Here is a 25683-nt window from a genome sequence, read left to right as displayed (position 1 = left end):
ACAGGGTGGAAAATCAAGGGAGGGGAGTTCCAACTGCCACACTGTGAGGTGTTGGTAATCATACTGTGGTTGACAAAATTTTGAAATATTTTTTTAGATGATTCATGCATTTTCATTACTATGTTACCCCCATCTGTTTCCCATCAGAAAGGCCTTAAGGGAAATGCAAACAGTCCTGTAGAATGAAATCTGGGAGCAATGAGGAAGAAGGACCCAGGGAGATCGTGTCCGTGTCTGCAGCCAGCCTGGGGAAGAGAAGCCTAAGAGATAGCTGTGTCCCTAGGTGGGTGGGTGGGGCTCACAGAAAAGGGAGAAGCAGGTGGAATCCTTGATCCTGTCAACAGGGAGATGGAGAGCCAGAGAATGGGCTTGGGGATGAATAGGAGGAATGTGAGCCTCTCCAGAACAGACAGACACAATACATACACACACACACACACACACACACACACACACACACACACACCCCTACCTGGGGCTTTTCTGGTGCTGTTCACCAGGGGCTGCTGTTTTCATGGGGGCCCCACAGCTCCTCGGCAGGGCAAAGGAGGTGGCTGCTCCGAGCCGAATGTCCTTAAGGGAGGGAGGTAGGCTGGGGTGGGGCTAACGCGGAAACAAGCACAGGCAGTGCTAACCCCAAGGAAAGTGGAGGGCGTTGAGGTGGGCGCAGGATCTTCTCCACTTATCCTCTCCCGCTTGGTACTCGGGGCCTGGAGCTGCCCCCCTGCATTCTGTCCAGCCTTCAGGGACCTCCAGAAGCAGCTGACCCAGGCAGTCAAAAGTGATCAAGAAGAGCAGCTCTCCTGCATGGACACCCCAACCCCACTGTAGGCTGAGGCAGAAATGCTCTGACGCACACAAGGTTCTCCATTCTCAGGGCCACCCTTGGCACCACAGCTGCCTTGTCAGGACCTGCTCAAAGTGAGAACTCCCATGCAGGCCTTGGGGTGACCCACCCTGGGGTGCAGATGGGGACTGGTCTGAAGAAACCCCGAGCACCTCTCCCTGGCATGCCCTCCCACCTCCATGCAGGCAAGGGCTCACGGTCAGGCTTTCACCCTCCTAAATAGTCCAAATGCTACCCCAGGCCCATGGATCATCTTATAGTGAGCAGTGACATCAGCTCAGATGGTCTGAATGCCACTCCTGCCAAGAGTCCAGGGGGACATCTGACCTCCCAGAGGCTTCTTCACAATTGTCCCTGGGTGACACATAGTCATTCAGTGAAGACCCAAGGGTTTAACAATCATTAGGAACTTGCTTTTCTTGGCTCCCTCCTATAAACACAAATCTAGACAGTCTTTCCCTGCCAGGGGAAATCCAGTAGGCTTCTGCCCTTCAATGACTTCCCTGTGCACTCAGAATACAGCCCTTAACTGCACCATGGCCCCTCCCTCTCTCTCGAGCCCCATGCAGCCCTCCCATTCTCTACTTCAGCTACTCCGGCCTCTTGGTAGCTGGAACGCCTCATGCACCCCTCAACTTTATGTTCCCCTGTGGCAGTACTTCTCCCTAGGTAGCTTCTATTCTGTCTCAGCTCAGTCACTCATTCCTCTGGGAAGACTCACATGCCCATCTGTCTTTGCCAAATCTCCCTTTTGTATACTCCCAGCACCTCCCATATTCCACTTTGATAGCAGTTGTCATCATTCTATATTGGAATTCTATTTTGATTGGAACAATACTTTGGTGGATATCTATCTTCGCTGCTGGACTGCAGGCTCCCTGAGGACAGGGAATGCATCTATCTTGCTCACCATGGCATATACAAGCCTGGCACATTGCCTGGCACATTGTATGTGTTTTCTCTCTCTCTTTCTTTCTTTCTTTCTTTTTTTTTTTGAGACAGAGTATTACTCTGTCACCCAGGCTGGAGTGCAGTGGCATGATCTTGGCTCACTGCAACCTCCGCCTCCCAGGTTCAAGTGATTCTCCTGCCTCAGCCTCCTGAGTAGCTGGGATTACAGGTACGCGCCACCACACCCAGCTAATTTTTGTATTTTTAGTAGAGACGGGGTTTCATCATGTTGGCCAGGCTGGTCTCAAACTCTTGACCTTGTGATCCATCTGCCTCAGCATCCCAAAGTCCTGGGATTACAGACGTGAGCCACCGCGCCCGGCCTGTATGTGCTTTCTAATGGCTTGTTGAATACATGATGAAATGCTCCTGCCCACCTCCCCGTGGAGGAAGGGCGGGGCAAGGCCACCTGCCCAGCCTAAGGGTGGGGGAAGTGTGCAACATGCACACTCACAGAGATGGCATCCACACCTTGAGGCACTGGAGACATGCAGAGAAATAGCTGCAGGCTTATGACAGACCTATGTTCATTAATAATGATGATAGCTGGGTGTGGTGGCTTATGCTTGTAATCCTGGCACTTTGGGAGGGCTGAGGAGGGAGGATCACTTAAGCCCAGGATTTCAAGAACAGCCTGGGCAACATAGTGAGGCTCTGTCTCTATAAAGCAATAACAATAATAATAACGATAGAAATAGTTTGTTTCCCTCTCACTACAACACCCTCTACCTGCATGTCCCAAAGGAGCAGAATTGGTATAAATTGCTGTTAGCCACACCCCTTCCTCCTTTCCCATCTTTAAGCATAGCTGCTAAATTATTGCACCTAATGGTAATAATAAGAGCTAACATTCATTAAGCACTTACTGTGTGCTAGGCAATATTGTAAGTGCCTCACATATACAAACTCCTTTAATCCTCACAACAATCCCATGAAATAGCCACAATCATTATCTCCATTTTACAGATGAGGAAGCTGACATAAAGAAAGATTACGTAATTGTCTAAGGTCATACAGCAAATAACTGGCATTCCTGGAACCCAAATTCCAGGTGTCTTGTTCCAAAGCCCACGTTCTTTATTCTATTCTGCCTCTGCCAAACAAAACCCAAACCAAAAATGTCTTCTTCAAAACGTCTTCATAGAATGTGACCAACAGCATGTCCCCATCTATTAGGAGTCAAACTGCAAATAGCCCCACACAGAGCATCTTTGCATAAAACTGCTCCCAGCATTGCTGCTCACATTGTTGTGAATATCTTTCATATGAAAACCCCTGTGGCAAATTCCTCAGTGGCTCACAGCTGAGAAAGTTGTCCCTCTTGGTCTTCTGGGCTCCTTGTTGCCTTCCTTTCAGTGGATAATGATAGTTAAGTAATTTGTGAGGTTTCTTTCTTTGCTCTGGCTTCCAGGTAGCTTAGAGATAAAGTTTATTGTCTATTTTAGTATCTTCTGCTCTTCTGCTAATCTCGGTCACCTCCCCCTCTGCTTTTGCTGAATTTATTCTCCTTCCATCTTTTTTACCCTCATTGCCAGATTTACTTGGACTTGTGTTTATGGTAAGATACCCTGAAACCTTCTGCAAATAATGTAGGGGTTCAAACATTGTCAATTTAAAAAGCAGACTCTGTTACTTTGTCAAGGAACAAATGTCTAGTCATCTTGGCCTCTACCAACAAGCTGCTGCTTCTTTCCCTCTCTTTAGCTACACTCACCAAATTACCATCTCCCTCCAAAACACGTAAGCCTTCTTTTTCAGGGTCTGAGGTGTAAGGTGGGCACCCTGACATCACAGCCGCATTGTTTGTGGACTGCCTCCACCACATGACCTCTAGGTCCGCCTCCCCCATGAGTGTTAAGATAAGGGGACTGAATTCCATCAGTGTTCTCAGATTTTTTAAACTTTGCCTCCACAGATTCTTCCACAAGCACATCTCGGGCAGCCAAAAAGATTGTGTCGAATTTTATGTTCTGTGGGTTTCTTTCCAAAATAATAGATATGGTGAGTATATTGGATACGCTTTCTCAATCCATGGTCTTTCTCCCAACCCCATATTCTAATACTCCTCCAGGTGGTATGGTCCTGTAGCATGTGATACGTTTAACACCTCTTAAGTTCTGATTCCCCTTTCTTCTGGTAATACATCCCAATTTTCCGTTGGGGAACAGCCATTTATCCATTTAATGCAGTCTTAGAAGAACTTTCAATGACTGTTCCTGCCTTTCCTAGCCAAAGGGTGAGCACACAAGCCAGCAGCCCAAGCAGATGCTCTCTCCCTGGAAGGTGACTTTTGAGCACATTGTCCCATGGCCTAAGCATGGTTCTTAAAGATGATGCCTTAAGGATGCAGTCCATTAGTTCCTGCTACCCAGATCCCAGAAGCTACCCTGTTCCCTGTCCTTTTGGAGGTTAGTTATTCAGCTTATCCTTTAGTTCTCCAAGTTGAATAGCCTCTCAATAAATTCCTGTTTTGCTTAAGATAGTCAAGTTGGATTCTGTTGCTAACAACCAAAGAACTCTAATTGATACATAACTCCTCCTACTAAGAATAATTGACCTGGATTGTATTTGAGGTCTCTTTTTACCTTCAACAATCTGTGATTCCAGTAACCTCCAATAACATAAATTACAGGACATCTAAATCAAGATTTAGGAGAAGAAAAAGAAAAACCCCAAACTCACAGATACAAGAGATTAAAAATTTTGTAGTAGATTGAATAACTGTCTAACAAATATTCACTTCCTCCCCCTCAAACTTGGTGACAGACATATGCTTCCCTAGCCTATTTGTGTTGTGCTTTACCATGTGACTTACTTTAGCCAATGGAATGTGTGAGAATGTGCCATCTTTGAGCCTAGGCCTTAAGAGTTCTGTGTTTCTGCTCACCACTAGGAGTTTGCAATCTCCCCCATGAGAAGAATATGTTTTGGGAAGAATGGGAGTCATATGGAAGTGACTTGAACCCAACTCTCAGCCTGGAGTCAGGCTCAGTCTAGAGAAGCTGATCCCTAGACAACCTGCAGATACATGAGTAAGAAATAAAGACCTGTCATGAAGTTTTAAGATTTTTTTTGTTATGCAGCATTATTACAGCCATAGCTGACTGACACAGATTTGTTGTAACTTCAGTTTACTTTAAGCCTAACAATTTTCAGATTCATCCAGTCTAGGAAGGGATTAGTAAAAGTCCTACCTGCCACTTTGACCTGGTTGGGGGCGCAGGATCTGCAGGGAAGCACCTGGAACTCTTCTGCCTGGTACATGGAGTAATCAGTACTGGCAATGACCAGGGTATCTCCAGGTTTCCATGACTGTACATTATCCTCCAAGTTCAGAATGGTGCTGTTCACATTGGTGTCAATGGTGACTGTGAGTTTGGGCCTCACTGTAACCCGAAACAGGAAAGACTGAGATAGAGCCCTTTGCTCTTGGCAAACTTTTGGCTACCTCTTTTTTCCCTTCCCCTCCCTAAATAACTAAATGCCAGGTTTGCCTATCCAAAACCCAAATCACTGGCTTGCTCCATCCCACTCTTGGTCTTTTTTGAAGTCAACAAAAACCCTACCAGAAAAGAGCCATTCATTAGCTCTGGGCGGGGGAATTTTCCACTAACTTCTTAGCTGGAGTTAAATGTGGCTGCCTCACCCCACCCACTTTGCTCAAGATGTAAAACAAATATAGTTCCTCTCAACTATTATTTTCGGTAGCCATAAACTTCTCCCCCTAAACTTTCATTCCTAATGACTGCCTTCTGGAGATGGCCAAGTGCCTCCAAGAACAACCTGACCATTTCCAATCTCTTCTAACAAGCACCTTAGGTACTGGATTTAAAATAATAGCACCCAAAGAGGCAAAGAACTGCACATCTCTGCAGGGGAGGGCAGCTCTGTCCATTTGTACCTTGACTGCCTTGGACCAGGCCCTTCCCCTTCCTGAAAGGCTTATGGGCAGGGTGGGGTTCTGCTGTCTCCTGCCAACTCCAAGGGTCCTCCCACTGCTCCCGTGTCACAAAAGTGCTCTCCTTTGGGAGCACTGTCTCACTGAGAGGTCTGGAAGTTGCCTGCATAGCTGCCAGTTCAAGGAACCGAGCCATAGTTGCATCTGTGTCCCCGACAAGGGGCTGCTTACCAGGCTTCCCACAGAGGAACCGTACACGGTAGCTCCGGCAGGCTCTGCCCCGGTCGTAGCAAGCAAACCTATAATCCTGGCCTTTTTTGTAGACAACCTCGGTGCTGAGGTTAACTCCATCCATTGTAGTGGCCTGGGAATGACACAGAAATTACAGAGCAAAGTCGTTTTTTTTTTATAGAGAAGGAAGGTGCTGATTAATGTTCTAAACATATACTCAGAAGTCTAAAATTGTCCCTGCTGCAACACTATTTACAACGGCCCGAGATGATTATCCCAATGATTGCCCCCATCAGTTTTGTTATGAGAAAGACAGCTTAAAGTCTTGGAATAGATAAATGCCTGGCCTGAGGTCCTACAGTACTCAGTATCGAAACCAGTGATCTACTGCTTATGGCTGGATGAACATTTTACGGAGCATCTACAATAAGTAGCCACTCTTCTAGGATCTGGGCTGGCCACTTTTTACAATTTGCACCACCACTACCAGCACCATGAACAGCGGCCAACAGTCCAAACATGGTTCTGCATCCCATGGGGAGGAGTCTTTAAAAAATACTCATGCCCAGTCCCCATCCTCGGAGCCTCAGATTTGATTGTGTCTGGAGTGCAGCATGGACATCTGGACTTTGAAAAGTTGCCCAGGTGATTCTAATGGGCAAGAAAGTTTGAGAACCACTAAAGCTAGATGTTTACCTATATTATCTCATTTCATCTTCATAGCAAAACTATGAGGCTGCTGTTAGTTTTACAGATAAGGAAACTCATCCTCAGAGAGGTTCAGTCACTTACCCAGGATCACAAAGCCAGTAGGTGGCAGAGCTAAAACTTGAACCCAGACTTACGTAACTACATCGCAACACTTCTAAGCCCCATCCACTCTTGCCCTAAGGTGGAAGCCGCCTAATGTCTTTTGTTCAAATGTCTGCCTCCTCCCACCACATGGTGGGCTCTGGGTGGGCAAGGAGCTGGTTTTTGCCCCCTTGTCCCCAGCATTCAGCCCAGGGCCTGGCACAGAGTGAGGTCTCAGTGGATGAGGGCTGGCTGGTGAGCAGCTACAAGGCCAGGTGGAGAATTTAGGGAGCAGGCCTCCAGGGAGGGCATGATCCCTGCCAGCTGGGGCCCATCCCAGAGCCAGGGTGTGTCTGCATCCTGACCATGACTATCATTCAAAGACATGCAATTTAGAGCAAGGGCTGCAGCTGCTGTCATCTTTGGCATAGAGACCAAAGGGACCAGACTGGGGTAATAAGGAAGGAAAGTATAGCCAGTCAAAAAAAAAAAAAAAAAGAGGAGACTTTTTAGGAAACATTGTTTTAAACCCAGCAGCTCCGTTATCTTTGGCTTGGAAGAAGAGCCATGTGGATGTGAGTTCAGCCACAATTAAAACTCAGTCATTTCCTGCAAAAACACACTCACACCCCCTATCTCAGGTGGTCTCCGCAGCAGCCAGAGAGGCAGGGGTTGCAAACTTGCTTTTAGACGGAGGTCAACGCTGATGCTCAGAGGGGTTCAGATGTAAGCTCAAGGTCAGTTAAGGTAAGCCCAGCTCCTCGGGCCTCCTGAAGTTTTCCCCTGAGGGTAGCATGTTCTTCAATGGGAGACCCCATAAGATTGAGAACTGAGCCTGAAAACATCATCGAAGGGGGCTGGAGATTTTTTCCAGGTATAACATCCAACAATAATTCCAGGAGAACATCTACTCAATTCTGCTGTTTTTTCTTTTTTTCCTTTTTCTAACCTGAAGAATGACCTCAGTTTTGGATAAGAAGAGTAAAAGGAATCCATCATCATTCAGAGAAAGAGATCTTTAAGTAGACTTGAGTTTATTATTATTCTTGGTAATAATAAGTATTAACAAAATAATTATCAATATAATAACTAATAGTAAATTTATTTTATTTTATTTCATTTCATTTCATTTTATTTATTTATTTATTTTGAGACAGAGCCTCACTCTCTTGCCCAGGCTGGAGTACAATGGCGCCACCTCAGCTCACTGCAACCTCCACCTGTTCAAGCAATTCTTCTGCCTCAGCCTCCCGAGTAGCTGGGATTACAGGTGCCCGCCACCACACCCAGCTAATTTTTTTATTTTTAGTAGAGATAGGGTTTCATCAGGTTGGCCAGGCTGGTCCCGAACTCCTAACTTCAATTGATCCACCCACTTTGGCCTCCCAAAGTGCTGGGATTACCGGCATGGGCCACCAGTCCAGCCAATAAATTAATTTTAAATAATAAAAAATGTATGGGCCACTTTTCAGTCTGCACACTTCATTGCACTGAATCCACAAAACATGCCCATGAGGAAATAATTATTATCCCTATTTTTGCTGTGAGGAAACTGAGGCACTAAGTAACAAGACTGTGAGTGAGGTACCCAGGGCACAAAATTTAAGGCAGCACCCACTCTTAGGGTCATGCAAGTGCAGAGTTGGCGCTGGAGGGAGCAGGCTGCCTTAAATTTTGCACCGTGGGCACCTCACTTGCTGATATGCCAAAGCTCACAAGTGGTAGAGCTGTGATCTCTCTGGCTTCAAAATATGTTTTTGTTACCATCAGGCCGACCTCTAGCCACTGCACCAGCTGCTGTGGGGAACACACAGACTGCCTGATGTCCCCAAGGAAATCTGAGTCCAGTAGATCCCACTGGCCTTGAAGTGTGGCTGGGTTTTAAGAGAGAAGGTGGGAGGCAAGAGGATTTTTCAGCCGAGGAGAGCTGCATGAAGGGCAAGACATAGAAGCAGTGTGTTTTTGTTATTATAATTTTTTTCAGAATCACAAAATATCAGATCTTGGAAAAGCTTTTCTTAAGGTCAACTGTGCAGTCTTGCTGCTTCCTCTTTCTTCCCAACCTGCCTCCTCCAATCTTGCCTAGGTTGCAAATGTCCTTGACACTCCCTGGCCCAGAGGATCTGGCTATGTCAATGCATGGCAGGTATCCCGGGACCCACTGTGTATGACACGGAGTTGGGCACTGGGGGCAGGCACAAGCAGGAAGAGGAGCACGTAAGAGCTCAGGGCCCGGGGAGGTGAGAGGCACCAGGTGACCAGAGAAAAACTGCATTTTTGCAATAGTGGCAAAAATGAGCATGTGGGGAGTTCTGTTTCATTTTAGTCTCTCCCTGGGTTAATTAACTAGGACATTTAGCTTTTGGCTGATGCATTTGTCACCTGCTAAAAATGAGGAAATCCTGCTTCTCTCACCTCTTGTGAGCATAGACAAGACTGGCTTTGTTTTTCTGGCCTTGGAAACATCCAGGAGCATATTCTACATCACCATTTTTACCTTTGATGAGCATGAAGAGATGCTCTAGCTAAGTCTGGAGATGACCATTGATTAAAGATTGGTGGCGAGAATTAGGAGTAAGCCTGATCTCTCCAGCGTGGCAACACCTTCTCTTCGGTAGAGATGGAGGTTTGAATTCACCCTTGGAGGCACATGACTCTTATCTTTTAGATGACCATCTCAATAGACCTTGGTTTTGCCAAGAAAAAGCCAAAGGTCTTATTATGGAATTGGGAGTTCTGAATGCTTTCATTGTGGGAAGACTTCCCTAAGATTCTGAGTAAGGGGACCACACTGCTGTTGAATCTTCTGTTCTCTGAACCTCAAATAATGGAGAACTTGAATTTGGGGAATGTATTGCCAAGGGAACTCTTTTTGTTAGAAGAAAACTAGGTCTTGCAATATGGCAACAGACTAACAGTTATAGAGTGTAGGGTTGGGTCCCTATGAAGGTCTTGGCTTATGGAGCTCTCAGCCTGGGTTTAATTGTGTTTTGGGACACTCTAGGAAGGGCCTGTGTCTGTGCTGGGAGCAAAGTAAATGCAAGAGTGGGGAATGTCTAAGGAATGCTGTTTTCCTGGCACCGAGAGGTGGTCTTCCAATCAACAGTGTCTGGAGCCAGAAAACTGGCAGAGCAAACACCAGGAAAGATTTGTAGACCATGTAAGCATTCCTTGAGCATTTCCAGAAGTATTTGGAGAGGGGAGGTTGGTAAAGAGCTAGACTTCCTGTGGTCAAGTGAACTGGAGGGATAAGATTATGGCTATTTCAGAATTAAAGCTGGAACATTCAAGGTTATGAGAGAAAATTAAAATTAAATCTGGAAAGAATGTGCTGTGGGAGATCAGTGCTTTTTGATTCTGTTGGACCCAAGGAGAATCTGCAACTTGAAACTTAATCTGGGTAAATCCTTCTCAATAACATTGAAGCCATGTGAAGGGAAGAGTCTCAGCCAAATAATGAGAAAGTTTTCCTCAGACTTTGCTAAGTGCAGAACAGAGGCTCCTCCCTTGGATAAGTGGTCCTTCTTACAAGGCAAGACAGAGGGCAGAAGTTCTGCCCAGGATGGTGTGGCGGGGTGAAAGCACAGACGGATGGCCTGGGACTCGAGCTGACCTGGGACCCGAGCTTTGATATTCTAGGAAAAAGTGTTGTACAAATGGGGTAGCTATTTTTATTGGCTGAAGGAGGATAAAATGGGTGGAGATGGCCTTTCTCAAATGCCTGTTTTTTTTTTTTTTTTTTGAGTCAGAGTCTTGCTCGGTCACCCAGGCTGGAGTGCAGTGGTGCCATCTCAGCTCACCACAACCTCCACCTCCTGTTTACGCAATTCTCCTGCCTCAGACCCTGAGTAGCTGGGACTACAGGCACCCGCCACCACACCAAGCTAATTTTTTTTTTTTTTCGTATTTTTAGTCGAGAGGGGGTTTCACCATACTGGCCAGGCTGGTCTCTAACTCCTGACCTCAAGTGATCTGCCCACCTTGGCCTCCCAAAGTGCTGGGATTACAGGCATGATCCACTGAGCCCAGCTCAAATGACTTCTAATTCTCTATCAAGCATTTAAGCAGCCTCAAATCTTGTCTTGGAATGAGACTGGGCATAAGGAGATAAATCTCATTTACCTTGCCTATTTCTCCTATCTCTCCTGTTGTTCCCAAAGCCTAGTATCCCACTGGCTCAGCTGGTGAGGCCTGTATATTTACTCAACACTTTCTTGATGGAGCCAACTGAGAACATCAAGGTCCCCTTCAGATGGAATTAACTCCAAGTGAAGATTTTGAGCAAACACTGTCCATTCTATGAATGCTGGCTTTGATTTAGCTCAATTGAGAACAAGGCCATGCGTGTGTTCTCCATCTGGGCTGGCCTGGCCTGCACCCCAAATCCTAGCTGCATCCTGTGCACTCAAGGTCCTTAAGGAAATCGACTGGGAAGTGAGGCTGGGGAGGCCAAACCCATCCCTGTGGTGGGGGCACACTCAGTCATGGCTGAAGAAGCAAGTTAAAGAGAAGGAACTCAGAAGCTGGACCCAGGAGAGAATCTGAGCCCTGGCTTTTGGGCAGATAGTAAGCCTCTGCTTCAGTCTCTAAAGTGGGAACGGTACTCTTTGGCTGACCTACCTCACAGGAGGGCCACGAGAATCACAGCACCCAAGTGACAAGAATGTCTGTGATCTATAGAGTCTTCTTCAAAACAACACATTTCTATTTTCTATTTTTGCTGTGAGTTTGGTACCTGTATATCAATGGGACGATTGCATATTTTTCCTGGGTGAGCTTTCCAGAGGTCTGAAATTTTCTCCCCACCTTTAGTCTGAGATACTTTATCATGATCGAACCACTCCGTCCACTCCACGTCTAGGCAGAAAGCAAACAGCACAGTCAGACAGGAGGTTGTCTGTGAGGGCAAGTCACACTCAGTGTTGTCTCCAAGCATCCTCAGCACCATGGGAACTGAATATTATCTGTCCATGGTCGCACCAGGCTGGGGCATGGATGGCTCTAATCAATCTGCCTACGCTCCCATGTTTTAATTAAAAAATGAGTTTCTCTTAATGAGTTTCTTACTTTTATAAAAGCAATTTATATTCTTTGTTATTGCAAAAGCAAATTAAAGAGAAAAGAAAGAAAATCCATCTGTAAACCTGTTATCCAAGGACTGCAACTAGGATTGCTGCTTTCTGCAATCCCTGCATGTGGGCTATTTGAAGGGCAGGTTCTATTCCTATCTGCATTTCCTGTTCAGTGCCATTGCCTGCCACATCAAAGATATTCCGTGAACTAAGCTGAATGCCGCAGACCCTGACTGAGGTGAAATTGAAATCTTAGCCAGAGGAGAACATCCTTCTGGGCTATGGGCTAACGTGGCTTGTCTAATTAAAGGCAACTTTCGGTTGCACATTTTTAGTTGATTCTGCAAAAATTAAAGTGATCCTACTGGTATAAGAGATAAATCCTAGTTCTGCAAAGACAGTGATTTCTGGTCTTCTATCCCACTGTTAGGTGTCACCAAATTGTCTGAAACTCCTCACCTTGAACCCACTCACTGGACAAAGAAACATTGAAATATTCGCCATGCTCTGTCTGGAACAATTTGAATACCCGGGCAGCAGCAGAGCCTCGATGTCCTGTCAGAGAAACGAGACCCTTTAGGAGCTGGACAGACCCCCAAATTCAAAAAGTCGTGATTCCAAGCAAGGAAATCCCCCTACACACATGGGCATTGACTCATTTCTTTAAAAATATTTTTTAAGTAAATAAAAGAAAATTAGGACATTCATTCACTTGGGAAGCAGATGATCATCCATTCTTTTGTTTCAGTTTTGAAAGTTTAGTTCCAGCCTCCCAACAAATTCAGATTGCAGAGCTCTAGCATGTCTCACGGTCTATATTCCTCCTTGGCATTAGAACTGCAGCGCTTCCCGCAGCCTTTGCTGGGCAAAGGAGGCTACCACTGTGTCCTGAAGGCCCATCTAAAGTGTCGCTTTAGCTCTTTTTTTTGAATTTTTTTGAGACGGGGTCTCTGTTGCCCAGGCTGGAGTGCAGTGGTGCAATCTCCTCCCAAGTAGCTGGGACTACAGGTGCCCACCACCATGCCTGGCTAATTTTTTTTTGTAATTTTAGTAGAGACACGGTTTTACCATATTGGCCAGGGTGGTTTCGAACTCCTGACCTCAAGTGATCCACCCGCCTCAGCCTCCCAAAATGCTGGGATTACAAGCGTGAGCCACCACACCCAGCCTCGTTTTAGCTCTTAAAGTACCACCCCTGCTGGCTCTATCTCAGTTCTTATCTTTTCTATGCCAATTCTAGGTTTTTGATTACGTCAATGAAGATTTCCATGAAAAGGTAAATATTACTGCAAGTGATGGGCCTTTGGCCAGCATTGGCCTTTGCCACTTCCATGTAAGGTGGCCAGTTAAGCGGCTGCTCACTCATCTAGGCATTGGGAGCTGGGAAGTCATGCTCTGAGAAAAGTGAGCTGTTCAGAAAAGCCCTGCACCTCTTGATCAGAGAGACACTGGAGGGAATCAGGCCTCCAGCCAGCTATGTATTACCATGATATTCAATATGGTCTTCCACTGAAGATGATGGATTTCCTTTCACAGTTAGAAAACTCCAAGGGTGTCTGAAAAAAAGAAAAAAATAACAAAAAGTAAAGTTCTGCACGAGTCTGTACCTGCACAGGGTGTGGGGGGATGGGGCAGAGTTGAAGCAGCGTCAGGTGAAGGAGGGTCCCTCCCTGCTGTTTGGGGGAAATTCATTCACTTGCTGGGCTTCTCTTCTCCAGAAGAAGCACCTTTCTTTGCAAGCACTCCTCTGGGCTTCCTCGCTCCCTGGCCTGCCTGATGTTTGCTCCCTGTGAGCCTCTTCAGCTCCATTCTGGCAGAAGATGGGAGCATGAATCACAAATAAACAAACAAGCCAACAGACCTACCATACCACCCGCCAGGCTCAATTATGTCCTGAAGCAAGTGCTTGGATACCTTCAGGAAAACATGTTCCAAGAGAGAAAGGTTATTTCTTTCATGCTCAGCTCCCCTAGAGTTGAGCTCGAGGAAAATACCAGAGGCTAACGTGACTGACTGCCCTAGCCATCTGCCTTGGGCCGTGGAAAGGAGAGAAATCTCTCTTCTTCTTAATGGGGAGGGAAGCAAAAAAAGGCTTAAGGTTTTGAAAAATTGTACATCCATCGTTCCTCCATGAAAGCATGTGCTGCTTTAGGGCAGGAAGGTTTTCTTACCCCATTTTGTTTTAGGCATTTTGCGTAATGCCTAATGCAGTAATGAAGTTCAGGAGACGCTACCCCCCAAAATGGCAACTTGGCATATTGAATATTTCAAGCTCAAGGAATTTGTGAAATGGCAGGAAGGAGTTTCTGACTTTCCCCTGAAGCAGGTCTAAGACCCTAATGTGAGAGGGCCTTCCTTATTCTGAGAAAAAGAGCATCCTTATCCCCAAACACAGAAGGAAGCCAACAGGAATCTGAAGGAACAGAGACCTTGCTAAATTTCCCCTGTTTACTGTGTTTAACTCAAGCCCCTTGTCCTACCACATTTTCCCACAGCTCTCCACTTCATCAAACCTCGTGTACAGACACTCAGGTTTAACTGTTTATTTGGGTCCTCGTTTCCTTATGAAGGCTCCCATGTCGTTTAAAACTTACTATCTGAAATACATTTGTGTGCTTTTCTCCTGTTAATCAGTGATTTGTTGCAGGTGCTCCAGTCAAGAACTTAGAAGAGTAGAAGGAAAGAGATTTTCCTCCCCTACAGTAGCCCTCTCTTACTATAAGCTATCAATCGATTTTGGGGCTGAATAGCTCTCATTATTCTTGTTTTGATCTCTTGTCTTGGAAAATGAGTCACTATTGAACGGTGTTTAACTGAGGCTGGGGGTTTAACTGTCCACTTTCCTGCTTAAATCCTTCAGTAGCTCCCCATTGCCCTTTGGATAAGATCCAAGCTCCTTGGCACAGATTCGAAGGTCCTTTGCCCCCGCCCCCCTCCAGCCTCACCTCTCACCCCTTGCCTCTCTCATATACTGCCACTGCCTGGCCATCCCCACCTTCTTTGGGAGAGGCATGCTTTTGCCCCTGGGCCTCCGAAGCTGCTGATCTCTCTATGGGAACCAGCTTGGCCTCATCCTCATGTGTTCGTCTGCACTAAACTACACTTGCCCACTCTCTTGCTCTCTCATGCCCCGTCACCAATTTCCATTCATACCTGCCTTCCCCCAAGAGTTCGGGACACCTGGTCTAACCGAGTGCCTCACACCAGTATGTGTTCATTTCCTGAATGGGTGAACAAATGAAGGGTCCAAGTCTCAGTTCTCCTACTGATTTTAGATGCTTCAAGTTTATCACTCAAAGAATGTCTCTATACAAATGAGGTGTGGACATGTAATTCCCACCTATGTATCTCCTTTGCCCATGTGAACAGCCCTGGCAAAAGACGGCGAGTGCCCACCTTTCCAGTGGCTCTTGTTTATAAGGAGAAAATAGTTGCTAACATTTATGGAGTGCTTATTCTGTGCCAGACATGATGACAAATATTTTGTTCATATTATCACATTTAATTGTCTTATAGTCCTTTGAGATAGCTCCTCGTATATCCCATTTTACAGATGCAGGACCAGGCAAAGAGGATGAGTCACTTGCCTGCAGTCACACCTCCTGGAAGGTGCAACCCAGACTCAAACTCAGGCCACTGGATGCCAGATCTTGGGCCCTTAGCCACTTTCTTCTTCTGCTGAGGCCGTAAATAGTCAGTTTCCTGGTGTTTCTAACTCTCACTGTAAATTAATAAACTGGCCTTTTGGTTTATAAAACAACAGAATGGAAGTGCACTTAGTGTTTGCTAACAAAGGAGGCTTGCAATGCCAAGGTATCATTGTCATCTTTGGCTGCTTAAGTTTCCTGCTTGAGTTTCCCGTCCAGAAGAAGTAGTCTCTGGGCTGTCGGAAAATGCACTCTGGAACCTGGAGCACCCCTCCCTTACCCAGGGAATTTCTGCCCAGCCAGCAAAATTGCTTTGCTCCAAGCCCAGAAAAGTCTCTGGCTTCCCTCTGATCTTGCTCCCAGATGTGGGAAGCTGAAGGGAGGAGCATCGTAATCTCTAAACAGCCATGGGACAGATAACCTCAACTTTCCACTGAGCTGAGATTTGATTCAACATGATAAAAAGGTGTGCTTACCATGGACACAGGGAGGGGAACAACACACACTGGGGCTTGGCAGGGGCAAGGGGCAGAGGGAGGGAGAGGATCAGGACAAATAGCTAGTGGATGCTGGGCTTAATACCGGGGTGATGGGTTGATAGGTGCAGCAAACCATCACGGCACACATTTACCTAGGTAACAAACAAGCACGTCCTGCATATGTGTCCTGGAACTTTAAATTAAATTAAATTTTTTAAAAAGGCATTGTTTACTATGGGGCAAACAGCTTCCTCTTAGTGTCAATGTGTGTGCATGCCAATATCAGGCATGATGCTGCACTCCAAGGCAAACAAAACACATATTATTAGATCATGTCAAAGGGTTGCTTCTCCTCGGTCATTTGCCTCAGCAGAGACACTTCACATAATCTCTGAAAAACTGTCTGCCAATCCCCAAGCCATGACATGACCTCTTTACCAAAGAAAGAGAAAATGAATATTAGCTGTGCATTGGAGGCATGGCTCTTACACACAGTAGATGCTCACTTAATATTTTGTAAGTGGCCGACTGAATGAATGAGTTCATATAAAAGCGAGCTTTTGTTTGTTTTGAGTGAACTATGCTTGTAAGAAAAAACAAGCATTCTTTAAGAACAATTCCCAAATATGCCAAACTCAGATGTCAAATGCCAATGCCTGCATCCACTAGGTCATTTAGGATGGTACGGCTGTGGGGAGAGGAGATGGGAAAGGTAAATTCTCAGTGGGATAGAGTGGCTTCAATGTTCCAGAGCCCAGTGGAAGCCAAAGTGAGGGGCAGTACCTAAATCCAAGGTGCAGGAAGTGTTTGCTTCCCAATTTGGTCATCGCCTTCCTGGCCATGTCATCCAGATTTCGAGAACCTTCATCATTCACTGCAACAGAAAGGATCCTGCCATCGGGCACCGCGTTCAAATACTGGACCAGACGTTCACTCTCTTTCTTGGATCTATAGGTGTCAAACCTAAAAAGGGCAGAGAGAAGAGATCTGAATACTCTTGACCGCAGCCAAAACGAAGAGCTCTAAGCACATGTCTGTGCTGCGACAGCTAACATGCTATCCGATGATCCCAGGGCTGTGATTCTTAAAGAAGGAAGCCTTTTCTTTAAAGAGCAAACAAGTTTCATTATTTTGCATACCATACAGTGATATCCAAGAAGAAGGGTTTTGACTTGACCATAATGTTCATTCGCTGAGTAAAATGCCAAAGAAATGATTGCAGCAGTGAAGACTTCAAGCTCCAGGATGTTGAGTGGGTCACATACTTGAGGTCTAGGCCTTTTGATGTTCCCCTTTCATCCTGGAGGCAGAGGATCATGCCTCTTGCAAGAGCCTGACTTTAGGAGATAGTTCAGATAGCTAGGGCATTAGGAATTTATATCTCTGATCCAGAGTAAAACACCAATCCCAGAATTCTTGGAAATGACATGGAGACTATCCCAAATCCCTTCTCCCACTCCTAGAGCAGCTTGCACAGAGTTACTTGCAGAGATCCAACTTAAAGTTTATTTATTGACCTGTTAATGATTCTTATGATAATGCATCTTAGAATCATTAAAATGTAATCTCTGATTCACACAGTAGCAGTCATATAACATTTGAGTATTGTAAATGTTGTTGCATTGCTATTTTCTCCTGTTTATTTTTTAAAAATTATTTTACTTTATTGTGGTAAGAACACTTACCTTGAGATCCACCCTCTTAAAATTTTAAGTGTACTATCCAGTATTTTGCAATGTTAGACAGCAGATCTCTTATAATAGCAAGAACTAATAATCTCCAAATTGACTGATAACCTGCCTTCATACACGTAAAATATCCATGAAATACAAATCACACACAAAAAATCTATACCCCTGGTGAGAATAATTTACAAAGCAAAGACACAATTTTGTAATGATTCCAACTTTTCCCCATGTAAGGATAAAGATTTTATGCAATTACAGTAGAAATTCCTAAAGAGTATGTCTTGGAACTTAAGGAAAATAGTTCTAAAATGAATCTGGGAAAGTAATCTAAGGAGGTTTTTGGAAAAGAAAAACAATGTTGGTACCGGTGGTAGCTGGATAGCTGCTCCTGGGTCCTCACACTTGTTTCCAACTGTTGGCACAATCTGGTCCAGCCCCACCTAACCTCGCACCCTCCACTGACCCTCCCCAGGAAGCTCCTGCTGCAAGCCTAGTGCTTCTCAGTGCCCAGTGACCACCTCACCCGCCCACTCCTGTCTTCATCATTCCTTCCCACCTTTTCTCTACCTGATCAAGCACCTACTACCTTTCAAAAGCTGACCTAAGTTCCTGCTTCTCTAAGTAACCTTCTCAGATGACTTTTGCCTGCATTTACTTGTGTGTGTGTATGTGTGTGTGTATGTGTGTGCATGCACTTATTATCTTTACTCATACACATTCATCTATCAGATTATTGAGATCTCCAACATATACTTTAAGCAAAAGATATTCGGAACAAGCAGACATTCTGTCCTTGCCATCTCCACAGCATCTGTCCAGATCACTTCTCACTAACAAGTCAGTAAATAAACTTTAAGTTGGATCTCTTCAAGTGACACTGTTGTACTTAAGAAACAGCACCAAAAAGATCAGCACACAATTGAAGACGACATCCTCTCTAGCATGAAGGCAGGGGCTCCCTGACATACTTTGTGTCAATCAAGGTGTCAGCTGTTATCCGTGGAGGTGATACAGGCACACCTGGGTTTGAATCCCATCTCCAACACTTTCCAACCTTGTGACTGAGTAAATTTAGCCCTGTGAGCCTCAGTGCTTTCATCTCTACAAGGTAGATAATAACAGAACTTGCCTCACAGAATTTTGATGAAGATTGAAGTATATTTGACAGGTAAAGTGATGAACAGTGTTTTGCGGGGAGAAAGTCCAGTGACTGTTATAGGTACTAATGTTTACTGGCAAGGTTGGGTGTCTGTGAGCACCAGCAAGCACTTCAGCTCCTGCCCACCCTGCCCCTGACCGCAGCTGGCTCCTGCTGCCTTCATGGTGACACCCACAGCTCGGGCCCTATTCTTGAGGAATGCCTGTCTCCCTTCCCCAGCAGCCCCAGGATAGCTCTGTCTCTGTTTGTCTACCCCACCTCTGTCCTTCCCTCTAAAGGGCCAGGATGAGAGCTCCTGGGACTGCAGGGCAGGTCCAGCCTTGGCAGAATCTGCCAGCTTACACCTGCCCATGCTGCCTGCCAAACATCTCTCAGGTACATCCACTAGCCGCCGTTCCTTCTGGGTCCTCATCACTGCCATGTCTTGCCTAGACCACAGCAGAAGCTTCCTAACCCCCTGCACCGTCTTTGCTTTTGCCTCCACAATTAAAACCATTCTCTACAGCCAGAAAGTACTTTTAAATCAGATCATGCTCTTCTTAAAGACTTTCAGTGACTTTGCATCCCACTTAGAAGAAAACCCACCTCCTTACCGCAGCCTCCGAGGTCCTGTCCTGCCCCCATTTGTAACTCCCATGTGATTGCATGCTGCTCTTCCGCCACTCGCTGTGCTCCCACAACTCCGGTGGTCTTTCCGTCGTTTGAGAATGTCATGCCCTTTCATACCTCCAGCCTTCTGCACTTGCTGTCTGTCTGGAACACTCTTTCCCTGACATATCCTCATGCTTCATTTCTCAGCTCAAATGTTGCATCCTTACACTGCCTTTCCCTGACCACCCTATCCAAAGTGGTCTTCCCTAGTTACACTCTAGCATCTCACTCTGTCTTTTTTCCCCCTTACTACCAATTATCACAATCTGAAACTACGTTGTGTGTACATATGTGTGCATGCTTGCTCCTCTTCAATTCAGCATCATTAGGCCAATGCCTGGGGAAGGACAGAACTCCTTGAAGGCAGGGATTCCCATCTGTTTCATTCACTCCTGTTCTCCCAGCACGTAGAGCGGCACCTGGCCAGGGAGCACACTCAATAAGTGTACTTTGAATGAATGAGTATACGTTTAAGTGAAGGCAAACCTTACCGGTCAGAATGGATGACTGTGCCTGATTTGGGGTCGATGACATGAACAATAACTCCACGGTGGCCCCAGCTCCTTTCAAAAAAATAGCCTCCTTCTGCCATGCCACCTGGGTGAAGGGTCTTGTTCAGAAATGTCCAGGAGAGCTTTTTCTGTCCATGCAACTCAAGAGTGCCTCCTTCACCAACCCCAATGTACTTCAGACCATAGTAAGGATCCGGCTGAATACCTTCATCAGCCCTGCAAGAGAAAACAGCTCCCCAGAGTTGGCTGACACATCTCTTTACTGGATACTGAACCCAGAGGGAACCTAGGAGTCACAGCTCAGCTCCCTGACCCCCCACCATGGCCACCATAGAACCAGTCACACTTTTATCACCTGAGGTCAGTAAAAATAACACTAGTGGCTGGGCTTGTGGCTCATGCCTGTAATCCCAGCACTTTGAGAGGCCGAGACAGGCAGATCACTTGAGGTCAGGAGTTCAAGACCAGCCTGGCCAACATGGTGAAACTCCATCTCTACTAAAAATACAAGAATCAGCCAGGCGTGGTGGAACACACCTGTAGTTTCAGCTATTTGGGAAGCTGAGGCACCAGAATTGCTTAAACCAGGAGGCAGAGATTGTGGTGAACTGAGCTCATGCCACTGCACTCCAGCCTGGGCCACACAGCAAGATTCCATCTCAAAACAACAACAACAATAACAACAAAAGCATTAGCAACCCAATCTTCCTAAGCCAGACCAAAATAAAGCCCTCAGGGCCAAGCAGACGTGCCAATTATTAGTTCACAGGTTGGCATGTTTTCCATTCAGTTCTAAGTGTTTTGTATTTTTGTCCATATCAGATGTGGAATCACCTGGACATGCACTGCATATCCTTGTGCATTCCTGGCTCTCACTTCTTAGCACTCTCAATTGTTTAAAGAGGGAACACAGCCAGGGGCAAGTACCACATGGAATTTTCCTGTATCTTGTCCATCGTAGCCTATTATATAAACACTTGCAGAGCCTCCCTGAACATGACATGATTGGAAGGTGGCTGAAAGGCTGGCAGGCCCGTCTCTAAAACAAGTACAGCATCCAGGCCACTATAAATAACATGCCTTATGGACTTCAGCTCTCCCAAATCACCATGTCTGTCTTGTTCATGATCCCCATCTGGCAGGACAGAATGATTCCTATCTTACAGGCAAGCTTGCCCTCTTGCCTCTCTCTCTGTCTTGGGAAGTCTCCCTCTTGTAAGATCCATGGGTAGCATTTGATCTGTAGGAGTGGTCTACGCACCTTCCATACAAAATGATGGTGAAATTGCCCTGGAAAGGGCAGAGGGCACTCCCAGCATGCAGCTCTCCTCCGTTGTCAATCAGGATGTGCCGGGTTCGCAAAACAATCGGCTCGTCGTGGTCTTTAATGACTAGCTTGCCTGAAGAGGTAGCATTGGGGGGAGGTTTAAGGTGTTAAGGTAAGGTTATATCAGAGCCAAGGGCAGACTCCCTAAGCACTCCCCATCTCACCGGGGCAGGCAAAAAGGCACATCTTCCAAACATTCCTATGCTTGGTGTACTTACAAGTAAAGTCATCCCTCAGTATCTGAAGGGAATTGGTTCCAGCACCTCCCAGATACCAAACTCCATGGATGCTCCAGTCGCTGATTAAATGGCATAGTATTTGCATATTTGCATCTAACCTATGCACATCCTCCCATATACTTGAAATCATCTCTAGATTGCTTATAATACCTAGTTCAATGTAAATACTGTATAAATAGTTGTTAAACTGTATTTTTAGGAAATAATGACAAGAAAAAATCTGTACATGTTCGGTACAGGTGCAAATTTTTTGGAATATTTTCAACCTGGAATTGGTTGAATTCATGAGCAGAACCCACAGATATAGATGGCTGGCTGGCTGTAATTACTTTTCTAAGCTCTCTGCTTTGCAACGTGTAAATAATGCCTGTCTGGTCAAATGCCATCACTGCATGTACTGCATTCAATGACCAGGCCTCTAAAAGTAAGATAAACAGAATTACTCAAAACACCAATAAGGAGTTTTCTCGATAAATGCTCCTTTCACTAAGATTGGACCTCCGACAAGCCATTCCTAACAGCTCAGAGCTGATGGTTATCTCAGAAAACCAAATGCCAACACGAACCCAAAGCATGTGATGTTTATTCTGTCCATCTGAGCTCATGGCAACCTGCATCCTATCTGCTAAGCTCTGGGGCAGTGGAGGGAAGAGGGAGCAGCAGAGAGAGATTGGCTTACCTCCCTCTGAGATGTGGATGGAATAGACCGTGGCAGAAGAGGTGAGCAGCAGTGTCTTGCCCTGGCCGATATGCACATGGTGGTCTTGGTCATGGCCAGGGTTCCAGGGTTGCAACTCAGGGCTCTGGTCAGGGCACCCAGCAGCCACTGCCAAGGACAGAGAGATGTCACTGCTCCCATCTACCAGCCTCACCAAGCAAGAATGCTACAGGCCAAAAGGGGGCTCCCATGCATCTTTAAGGCCCCTACCTCCTCTCTGTTAGAGCTAAAAGCAAGACCTTAGAGAGCTGAGAGACCTCCTGACATAGGAGGCAGGAACCATGGGGACCAGTCATATATTTTGCATGAATTCATCACATATCTGTGAATAAGTCACTTCCCTTTTCTGGGTTCAGTTTCCCCATTTACAAAATAAAGCGTAGACCAGATGGCTTCTCAGGACATTCCAAGCTCTGAAGTTATGCAATGATTTACCTAGACTACTCAGATTCCAGGACATTCTGTCTTCTGGAAAGCAACATTTGAATAGCTAATAAAGCTCTTTCCCTTTCTGCATGAGAATTAGACCTTTTGTTAATTTTCTAGCTCTGTTCCCCTGGAAACCTGAGAAAGATAGTATTATATAAATTGTTACCTAGCAACATTGTTTATAACAAAGTGACCCCTGATTGGTGAATGTCATCTAAACTGGGAGGAACTATAGTTTATATTTATACGTGGTGGAGATGTCACACTGTAGGCTTCCCTGAGTGCAGTGACTCTTATAATGGGACATTTTGCAAGAACCCTGAAAGTTACATCTACGGAGTTGCTACTGGCTCCAGTGGGGCATGAGGCTTCTAAGACACAGTGGTCTCCACACTTGTCCAGTTACAGTCTGATTTCCTCTCACCTGAGCTGTCACCTAGAGAACCAAAGAGAATAGCTTCTAGATGGCTGTCTGGAAGGCTGCCAGGACCACTCCCATGGAAGAGAGGAGGCTCAATCTGCTCTGATGGCATCTGTGTTTCCTATTCTATATTTTCCAAACGAGTCTGATGACCAGTGTGACATGTGGTCACCAGTGTGAATGTTTAATTGAGCCTAAAAAGACCGGGGGTGGGTATTGCAGAGGCACTTCTCCCTGACCCCTGCAGAAGCACAGGAAGGAGTCTCAATGTTCACATGGCTAACAAGGCTTGACCCAGCAGTGTCCTGAGGTGGGCTTGAGTGAGGAGGACTGGCGCTGTCACAGAAACTGGAACAATCTCCATCAATAGCATGGAAAATCCAGAGGGAAACAGGTGGGAAGAGACAATGGACAAAACAAGATGAGAATGAACTGGCTCCAAGAACAAGCCCCAGTGCCCTCCTTTTTTCTGTGACCAGAAGGGTGCGAAGTATGAAACAGTAGCTTTCAAATTAACCCGGGTTGGGGGTGAGGAGGTGGGAAGGTGACGTGCAGGTAAGCTCATGGCAGAGCAAGGTTTCAGATGAGAAACTCTGGGGCAGGTACTGGAAGGAATGGAAGCAAGCTCACAGCTCAGGCCCTGCAGAAGGGAGCCTAGGAGAGGCTGTGTCTCTTGAGCAAAGAAGGTGCCATGAACCCTGGGAGGGATTCTGGCTTCAGTGCATGCTATGGTTTGGCTGTGTCCTCACCCAAATCTCATCTTGAATTGTAGCTCTCACAATTCCCATGTGTTGTGAGAGGGACCCAGTGGGATATAATTGAATCATGGGGGTGGTTTTCTCCATAGCGTTCTCATGGTGGTGAATACGTCTCAGGAAATCTGATGGTTTTATCAGGGGAATCGCCTTTCACTTCGTTCTCATTTCCTCTTGTCCACTGCCCTGTAAGATGTGCCTTTCACCTTCTACCATGATTGTGAGGCCTCCCCAGTCATGTGGAACTGTGAGTCCATTAAACCTCTTTCTCTTTACAAATTTTCCAGCCGCGGGTATGTCTTTATCAGCAGCATGAAAACAGACTAATACAGTGCAATTATGAGCGTGTCAGTTCTAAATGCGCCTTGATTTTTGTTCCGCTATCTCCAGAGTAGGAGTGTCTGTCCCATATTTATATATGTCAAGGAAAACTGGAAGGAAGCTCCCCCTTCATCTGCACTCAGCAGCACCAGATACGGACCCCACACCCACACTGAGTTGTCCTCTTTGCCCATTCAAAGGCAGCTACTGGCCCTTCTCTTCTCTGCAAAGCAGAGTGTAGGCACTTAGTGTCCGCTTGCTGGGTCTCATCCTCATCCCTGCTTCCAGCCCCATAACAACCCTCCTCTAGGCTCCCTCTGCCTTGCTGTCAGCCCTAGCACAGGCTTTGGATCTCTTTCATCAAGAAAAGAATTTCACATTTTTTGGAGTTTCGCCAAAGTAGCTCTTCCAGCTATTGTAAATGTCAACGGGCTCAAGCAGTGGCAACAAAAGGAAAAAATGTGGGAAGACGTGGGCTTGCTCATCAGTGGACTTTCCATTTTAACGTAAGAGCAGAGTCGCCAGTGGTGGGGTGGGCTCTCTGCGGTGATACTGAGCAGCCAAGGATGGTCATGAGGGCTGGGTTGTGAAACCCACTGCTGGTTTTGTCTCCAGACAGGGTCAGGTGCTTGGCTGGATTCCAGTAGAGGCCAGTCAGAGGCCCTGGGCTGCCTTCCATCAAGTCCTGGACAAGAGTGTCAGGCTCCAAGGTGGTGAATTCCCAGCCACGTGGGGAACATATATGGCCAACTGAGGATCCCAGTGGTCCAGGCAAGGAGCCATGAATATGCTGGGAAGGAGCCATTGCAACTCCACTGGGCAAAGCCTTGCAGCCTCGTAGTCCGCATCTGCCAGGACAATCCTGACTGTTCTTTTCACTCTCCAAGTGCAGGAGTTTGCATAGACTTTGCATCTGGATTTGGAGGTGGTCAGTCTGACCTGTGTGAGCACACATCCCAGCTCTCCAGAAGCTCTGACACCACAGCTAAAGCACAGCAGGTGCAAGATTGGCCTTGAATGGACACTCCTTTTTTGGAGCTGGACATTTTCCTCTCGGTGAAGGCCAGTGTCAGTGGCTTTTCATTTGTATGAATCAGAAAGTGTCTAAAGAGGGCCAGGGCTTTCGCTGAACTATCACCATGGAAACCACCCTCACTTTCCCAGGAGGGGCCACTAGAAGCGGGATTGAGAGGGAGTGCAAGCCCGACCTACTTGGAGCATGAATAGCAAGGGTTGGCTTCTACATCCCTCTGACATCAGAGAAAAGCACAGGCCAGAGGGAACCAGAGGCTCAGCCCCTTTCCACATAGCTGATATGCAAACAGCAAGAGAGGTGCCAGGATGCGGGAAGAAATAATCAAGGGAAGTACCTGAGGGCACCTCTCCAAGGTGGATCACTTTTAGGATAAGTCACCCTAAAAGATAAACCCAAACCCAGTTCCTGGCACAGAGTCAATGCTCGCTTTGTGTTTGTTAATTGAATAAATGAAAGAAAGACAAATGAATGAATTCAGGTAATATAGCCAATTATTGCCTGGAGGGTTAA

General features: G+C 46.2%; 1 protein-coding gene and 1 long non-coding RNA gene across 5 annotated transcripts in view; one reads left to right on the top strand and one right to left on the bottom strand.

Moving 5' to 3' along the window:
* The window catches only part of LOC129137159 (uncharacterized), a 52550-nt gene extending 47690 nt beyond the window's left edge, over window positions 1-4860 (top strand). For all 3 annotated transcript variants that reach the window (XR_010151451.1, XR_008539376.2, XR_010151452.1), the window contains exons 3-4: window positions 3714-3799; window positions 4692-4860. This is a non-coding gene — a long non-coding RNA (uncharacterized LOC129137159). The remainder of the gene's footprint in view (window positions 1-3713; window positions 3800-4691) is intronic.
* Window positions 1-25683, bottom strand: part of CEMIP (cell migration inducing hyaluronidase 1) — a 172192-nt gene that overhangs the window by 50565 nt on the left and 95944 nt on the right. For both annotated transcript variants that reach the window (XM_001156578.7, XM_016927282.4), the window contains exons 3-11: window positions 22173-22319; window positions 21189-21327; window positions 19907-20143; window positions 16701-16880; window positions 13277-13347; window positions 12251-12346; window positions 11455-11576; window positions 5928-6060; window positions 4993-5184 (exon numbers count right to left, since the gene is read on the bottom strand). In XM_001156578.7, coding sequence (XP_001156578.2) covers window positions 4993-5184; window positions 5928-6060; window positions 11455-11576; window positions 12251-12346; window positions 13277-13347; window positions 16701-16880; window positions 19907-20143; window positions 21189-21327; window positions 22173-22319 — 1317 coding nt within the window. The remainder of the gene's footprint in view (window positions 1-4992; window positions 5185-5927; window positions 6061-11454; window positions 11577-12250; window positions 12347-13276; window positions 13348-16700; window positions 16881-19906; window positions 20144-21188; window positions 21328-22172; window positions 22320-25683) is intronic.

Source organism: Pan troglodytes, chromosome 16 (genome assembly GCF_028858775.2).
Source record: "Pan troglodytes isolate AG18354 chromosome 16, NHGRI_mPanTro3-v2.0_pri, whole genome shotgun sequence".
Lineage (NCBI taxonomy): Eukaryota > Metazoa > Chordata > Mammalia > Primates > Hominidae > Pan > Pan troglodytes.
This window is presented reverse-complemented; position numbering and strand designations above follow the sequence as displayed.